General features: G+C 44.4%; 1 protein-coding gene across 1 annotated transcript; it reads right to left on the bottom strand.

The window, feature by feature from the left end:
- Positions 1–503: 503 nt before the first annotated feature.
- LOC308676246 (uncharacterized protein F54H12.2-like) lies at positions 504–1,613 on the bottom strand (the record flags this gene model as incomplete). Its single annotated transcript, XM_081342062.1, has 1 exon — positions 504–1,613. The coding sequence occupies one exon, from the start codon at positions 1,611–1,613 to the stop codon at positions 504–506; it is 1,110 nt and encodes a 369-aa protein (XP_081198188.1).
- Positions 1,614–7,659: the final 6,046 nt, after the last annotated feature.

Below are 7,659 nucleotides of genomic sequence, written 5' to 3'. Positions count from 1 at the left end.
TGCGTTTCTATTCTGTTTTTTATGGCACTGGTTTGGGTAGGTTGGACTGTTTTTTCCCTTTGTAAAGACAGATGCAAAAAATGAATTAAATAGTTCTGCTTTCTTCCTATTGCTTGTCACCTTCTTGCCACTTTCCCCCACTAATGGACCAATCATTTCCTTAACTTTTTTCTTGTTTTTTATATGTTGAAAGAAGCATTTTTTGTTATTTTTGACTTTGGTCGCAAGCCTTAGTTCATTTTGAGCCTTAGCTTTCCTCACTTCATCTTTGCAGGCACGGGCTATTTGCTGATATTCTGACTTAGTTATGTGCCCCTCTTTCCAATTCTTATACTTGTCCTTTTTATCTTTTAATTTATCAGAGAGTTCTTTATGCAGCCATGCTGGTTTCTTTTGAGAGCTGTTATTTTTCTTCTTTGTTGGTATTGTACTAGACTGGGCCTTTATTATCTCACTTTTCAAAATTTCCCAAGCTTCTTGAGTTGTTTTCCCCTTTAGGATTCTCATCCATGGAATTCTTCCCTGATTAACAGCGGCCTGTCTTCCATGCCTTTGCCTGTGGCCTGCACTATCTGCATGTACTCTCTCACAAAAAGACCGTGCTCATAATCAGGCTGAAGAGGCTTTGCAGGAATCTGCTCGCCATCACAATGCAAGGCGCAAAAATTGACATTGCAGTGTTGAAAATTGAACGGTTTTCTTTCATAATCCCCACTAAAAGATGCATTGTCCACAAACCCAATCACTAATTGTTTAGGTAGCTGACCCAGAAATAGATTTTCCTGATTACACACAAGGCTACCTTCAGGAATGCTGTAAACCTTCATCTCCACTCGATCAATGGGGTATTTGGCATTGGAGGAGAGCAAAGCTTCTGTATGACCAAGGCACACTTCTGGGGCTACTTTTACATGTTTTACAAAGAGAGAAGCCACCAAGAGTTGCACTTTGTAATTCTCATTGCCATCCTTCATCACACAAAATTCATTTCTGCTTCTTGTGAGTTTGACTTTCACATCAACACCGTTAATTAGCAGTCTGTCTTGAAAAAACAGATCGCTATGCAGAGGCCCTAGCAGGTCCCATTTACGACTACCGACCGTGTGTCTTGCTCTCGCTTTGAAACCGGAGTTCCCAGCAGCTGTCAGTAGAGTACTCTCCATGAGGTCCGAGTCATCTTTGTAAAAACCACCAGCTGTAAATTGGGTACCCAGCGCATCACCACCAAAGTTCAGAATCAGTTCAATCATGGCCCGGTAAGAATAGCAATGATGGCTCTGTGTAATGAGCCGATCTCCCAAGGTAACATCCAGCTGATTAAACAGTGATGCTATGGGGTAGTTGGTCAGGGCCACCCTAGCCCCGTCGTCAATATCCAAACCATCAGCCTTTACAATCTTGCAACTCACATACAGCAGGGTGTTGTATAAATCCGTGTAATGTTCACCATGCCCCGTGATAAAAAATTCCAGGGGAGCATTGGGTGTCAGCGTTGATAAAGGTGGGATCTCGACATAGGTACTGTTTTCAATACTGGTCTGTGTAGGTGCCAGTTGAAAAAGATCCAGTTCTGATTTAACACATTCCTCTGAAGCAGAATGAATAAATGCCATATCGTATTAGAATATGTCTTCCTTGTCACAGGGCTTCCTCTTCTGTGCACGTCTCCTCTTGGTATGGCGGGTCTTTTTCACAAGTCTTCTCTTTTTAAACAGAATAGGCAGGCCCAATGCGTAATTCTTCTTGGTTATGATCATCCCTGATCCATCCTGCCCCCTCTCAACAACACGGGATACAAGATGACCCGCAACATCTCTGGCAATGTTTTTGGCAGCAGATTTCACATGCGGCTTAATGATTTCTAATCCTCGCCTCAAAAAAGGCATTGCTTTTCGAAAAAGCCCATGGAACAGACCCCCTAAACCTGTCCCGTACATAATGGGGGCTCCTCGGAAGCCTAGAAGGCCGCCACCAGCTTGTGCCCTGTAGTAAGCCACGTAGTCTTGAGGGTTCCCGTGCTCCTTGATCACAACCATCCTTCACTTTTCCGAGGCCTAAAATGAAGCTTGACAATCACCTTCCCGTGATAAAAATGCACATTTTTGTCCTGATTGGTTTTGATTTCTATGGTAATGGTGTCGATGTGATGTTTGCTGACCGGTACATAATGTGGATGGTCATAGGTCATTGTGACGAAATCATTGTCTTGCCCTCGCACAGGCACACAGCGCAGTAACGGCACATAGAAGTCGCCCACTATCTGGAGCTCTACAATGTCTGTGTAAACATATACAGTAATGTGCTGAATCCAGGGAACATACCTAACAGATGTCCGAGTTCTCCGCTAACTAGAATGGTGTGCGGTTCATCTCCTTTAAGATTAATTTTTCGACCCACTGAATCATAATGTAGGGTTGTCTTAGGTCCATCCTTGATGTTTGATATAAGCTTGTTCATATTTTCTAACAGATGTCGGATGCTGTTATAGTACCCGTTTCTCAAAGAAAAATGCCATCTCTTTCTCTCGTTAGCAATTTCAAAATATCCAGGTGAAGTTAATGTGTGCCAACTATGCGGATGCTGTATCTCTGCTAGCGCTACTTCCCACGATCCTAGAAGATCCAGCGATCTCGCTAATTGTATGGTAAAATTAGAATTTTTGTTTTGGGGGAAAATTGCTGCTGATGCATTGCTGGGTAGGGTGTTAATGGGGCCCTGACTAACAGGATTCACACAAATAAAGGGATAAGGCAAGGGTGTATCCTGGCCCCATTATTATTTAATTTATACATCAATGATTTGCCAGGGTTAATGAAGGATACCATGGTACACATGCCGATGATCCTAAATACTTACTGTAACAGCTTGCTTTATGCTGATGATATGATTTTATTATCATACTCACAAGTAGGATTACGTAGGCTATTAAGAAGATTCAGCTCTTATTGCCAGGATAACTCCCTAATTATTAGCAAATCCAAATCGAAAATAATGGTGTTTGGAAGAAACCATCAGAGACATAAGTGGCAATTAGACGGTGAACCAATTGAACAGGTTAATACCTTTGTATATTTGGGAGTAACTTTTTCCAAGACTGGATCTTGGGCCTGCCATCATCAACGAAGTACATTTAGAGCAAAAGCCCGTTTGAATTTATTGCTCAAACTAAAGAACCATAGTTACCCAGGGTCCCTAGCTCCACTACTCAAAGTTTATAAGGCTAAGGTTACGACAATGCTCTTGTATGGAGCAGAAATTTGGGGTCTTTATTCAACCACAGCTTTAGAACGAACACAGTCCCAGCATCTGAGATGCATTTTGGGTGTAGATCCAAGAACATCTGCTGCAGCAGTTAGAGCTGAATTGGGAATTCATACAATTCAGGCATTATCTAAAATTAGAGCTTATAACTACTGGTGCAAAGTTAATGAAATGGAGACTGATAGACTCCCCAAATTATGCCTACTAGAGCAAATAAAACTGCAATCACAAATCTCCTGGATCACCAAACTAACAAATTTTGTAAGAAGCTGTGGCCTTCCTGTTTCTTGCGTAACAGGAGAACAATCTAAAAAAAGAGTTGCCCAAAGAATTAAGGATATAGAAGCACAAACTGATATAGCTATCCTTAGTAAGGTGGGTAACTTGAAATGGCTGAGTAAATACAAATGTACTTTTCAAGTGGACAGTTATTTGAAGTTACAACTCCCAAAACATCTTAGGGAGATATTTACGAGAGCGAGATTCGAACAGCTTGATACAATGGTCAGATATGGGAGATTTCATGCTATACCGTACAATGAGCGTCTCTGCATTTGCGGAGCAGCAGAGGTAGAGGACCTGGCTCACATCCTATTTGACTGTTGTTTGTATAAGAGGGTGAGAGACAGGTATCTTGGTCTATATACCAAACGAATGACCCACTGGGATCCCCATATCAAAATAACTTACCTTATGTCCGGCCAGAACTTGAAAATAACATCCAACGTAGCACAGTATTTGAACAAAATGATCCAGTTAAGATCTGCATATGTGGGACTGATTGGGGTAGATTGTAAGGGCGACTCCGAAATATAATGTTTCCATATTTTATCTATATCTTAAATTTGCATTTTATTACTATTTTAACTTAAATTGTATTTTAATTCCATTTTAAATTGTATTTTATCAAATTCCATTTCGGATTGCTTTTATCTAGTTTTGGTGATGGTTTGTTGCTGGAACTTTGTACTTTGATATGGCCCAAGGGCTAATCAATAAAGTTGTTGTTATTTGTGGGTAGGGTGATGTAAAACTTCTCCATATCAAAGATGTTGTACTTCAGACTCCTTAATCCAACTGTTGAACTTTTCTGGCCAACCCTGCCATTTAACCAGGAATTCTCTTTGTTTGCCCCTCCCTCTTTTCCGTAATATTTTTTCAATTCTGTAGACGCATTCTTGATCACTAGGAATTTTTTTCAGCTCTTCTGGGTAAAAAGACCCATGTACCGGCTCTTCTGCATAATCCATTAATCTATATACATCCCTTTCTCTCCGCCTAACCCTTTCTTTGACGATAAATATTTCATCTGTAAAGGTTTGCTGATATCCCTTTTCAAACTTCCCCTTTAGCCTGTATATTTTAACGTGATCCCCCACCTTAAAGTTTTCTGCCTTTCTGTCCGCTTTTAAAATATTCCCGTATAGACGCATCCACACATCTTTTTCATTAGATTGTTTCACCATGTTGGGAGCTGTCCGGATACTGCGATGGTAAGCGCTATTGTAACTCCGCATGAGAGCTGGTAATACATCCACATACCTGTGCGTATTTTTAGCTGTGAAAAATCTCCAGAGCTTGTTTTTCAGAGTTCTATTAAACCTCTCTATAACCGCTGCTTTAGTTTCACTATGTGTGACAAAGTGATGTATGCCATAGCGTTCAAAAAGCTTCTTTACAGGCTTGTTTAAAAACTCTTTCCCGGCATCCGACTGCAGCTTTCTGGGTGCCCTTCCTGATTGGAATATACTTTGGAAAGCACCGGCAACCCCTCGTCCAGACTTATCGGTTAAACAGACTGCCCAAGCATATTTGGAAAGTAGATCGATTACCGTTAAAATAAATTTTGTGCCGCTGTTTTCAGAGGCAAATCCTGATAAATCCACAAGGTCAGCCTGCCATTGGCAATCTATGCAGGAAACTATTGTCACGTTCCTGGAGAATTTTATTCTTGCTGGCTTATGCAGGGTATAAGCTTCTTGACCGGAAAGCCATGTCTTGACTTGCCTCAAGGTTAAGTTTTTAAAGCGTTTCCTCCCAGCCTCAAATAGGGGTTTTAGTCCACCATAGCTACCTGGACCTTCCGGCATATAATACAGTTCCTTTAGTACATTTTCACACTTCATTCTGCACCGTTCAAACCTTACAATAAACACACATTGCGCTTTAGCACAAACCTTTTATTTGTAATTTAGATGCAATTATCATCACGTTCATTTACAGAATAATATCCTTCATCATTACTATCATTATGGGGGTCATCTGTATCATCAGTATCTTCATTCTCTGTAGGCATTGTACATATACAATTGGATGCGCCACAATCACATTCTATATAGCAGTCATTTGGGGTATCTCTTTTGAGATCAAGCTGTAGACAATCTGGACAATCAGATGGACACGGGGCTAGGTAATATCCGGGGAACCCGCCTGTTTAAAAACACAAAAATAAACCGTTAGTAAAACCCTCTTTAACTCTCCATTTATTATATAATATTAACGGCAGCATGCATAGTAAAATTCATTTACCTAGATCGACCTCTGCATCCTCTTCATCACTTGAGACGTTTGTTATTAAGGAGGCGCCGGCATTATAGCTATATCCCGGAACAGAACCTGGAAAATGTATTTAGCCATTAGCAATCACATCGTTAACGGGGGTTATTGCGCTTTACACATTTGAACACATAACAGGTTTTTACTTACTCGATTCTGCCCCCTGACCCTGCGGTAAAAAGCCTCTCTTATACGCTCCACAGCTTTCCAGGTAAGATCTGTCGCTGTTGGCCTCATCTTCATGACACGCCATCTCCCGCACGTTACAACAGGGCAAGCGACATCCAGACAAGATAGACCAGACGTAGTCCGGGGTTTCATCACGAACATCACAGCATATCTTATGGCAATCTTTCAAAAGAGATCATGTCGCCAACCAAGATGCAGCAGGTTCTACACCATTTTTATTATTTCCTTCACAAGTTCCCATGTCACTGTTAAAAAGTTGCCGAGTTGTCTGTGGCCACGCGCATGCTCTATAGCAAGAGCTTGCAGGTCATGTCCAGACATGCCCACAACACACATACCTAAAACATCAATCTGTTCTGACGAGTCAGAAACGCTTCGCTTTTGCTGTAAGGTTAGAATAAAATTTATTAAATCTGTGCTATGAACGGTTACGCGTACTGTTATGTATGCAGGCACCTGCATAGCAACAGCCACCAGGGGGCGTTGGCCTGAACGGTTTTGGCGGGAAACCTAGTTTTGGTGGGAAACCTAGGGCCAACCCCATTGGCTGTCCGCCTACCTGGCTAGGTATTTAAGGAGGCCAGGTAACCCTCATTCTGCAGTACGCTACCCCCCCAGAATAAAGAGCTGAACACGTACTCTGGCTGGCATCTCTTCCTTGCATCGGACCCACTACATTGCAGTGGCGACGAAGGTGGGATTTGCTGCCGACAAGGAGCTGAAGTCACTTGGGGAGCGTACCGCACGCTGAAGGAAGGGGGAATCTTCCCTTCCTCCCAACGAGACCGCCAGCCAACCGGACCACGCCGGTCACCGCACCCGCGACTCAAGACCCGAAACCAACACCGCGATGGCAAGGGCCGGACAACCCCGCGAATTCGACACCCACCACCCCGAGACATGGGCCCGGTACCTGGCTCACGCCGAACTGTACATGCGGTTCAACCAGATCTCGGAGGACGGCACGAAGGCGGCAGCCCTGCTCTGCATCAGGGGACCCGCGCTCCTAGAGATCGCCGCGAACCTGTTCGCCCCAGAGGCCATCAATACCATCGCGTACCGGGACCTCGTTGCCAAGCTCAACGCCAACTTCCAGTCCCGGTGGTCCAAATTGGCCGCGAGGTCGCAGTTCGAAAAAAGGGAACAGCGCCCCGACGAGTCCGGTGCCAAATTCCTCGCCGCCCTACGAGAAGCTGCCGTCGCCTGCAAGTTTTCGAACTTGGAGGAGCGGCTACGGGACCGGCTGGTTTGTGGCCTACGAGACAGGCGGCTGCAAGAGCACCTGTTTGAAAGAGAGGAGGTTTCGCTCCAGGAAGCCGAAGATGCCATTCTGGCCCACGAAGTGGCCTGCGGGGCCGTCCAAGCAGTCCAGGAGACCAGAACCGACAGCCAGGCGGCCAGCATCCACCGGCAGGTCACCGCAGCCGAGGACGAGCAGAGCATCGACCTCCTCCAGTGGAAGTCGACCACCGACCAGTGAGGCAGACGCCCAGACAGGCCCAGGCCCTCTAGCAACGCCACCAACTCGCAGAAGTGCGCAGGGTTTGGTGGAAACCACGTGCGCAGCCTCTGTAAGTTCTGGTCGGCCACGTGTCGGGCCTGCAAGAAAACAGGCCACATAGCCATGGTCTGTCGTAGCCGCCGCCCCCGAGA

Source organism: Vipera berus, assembly GCF_964194415.1.
Source record: "Vipera berus genome assembly, chromosome: W".
NCBI classification, from domain to species: domain Eukaryota; kingdom Metazoa; phylum Chordata; class Lepidosauria; order Squamata; family Viperidae; genus Vipera; species Vipera berus.
Note: the sequence above shows the minus strand (reverse complement) of the source record. Positions and strands in the feature narration are given on the sequence as shown.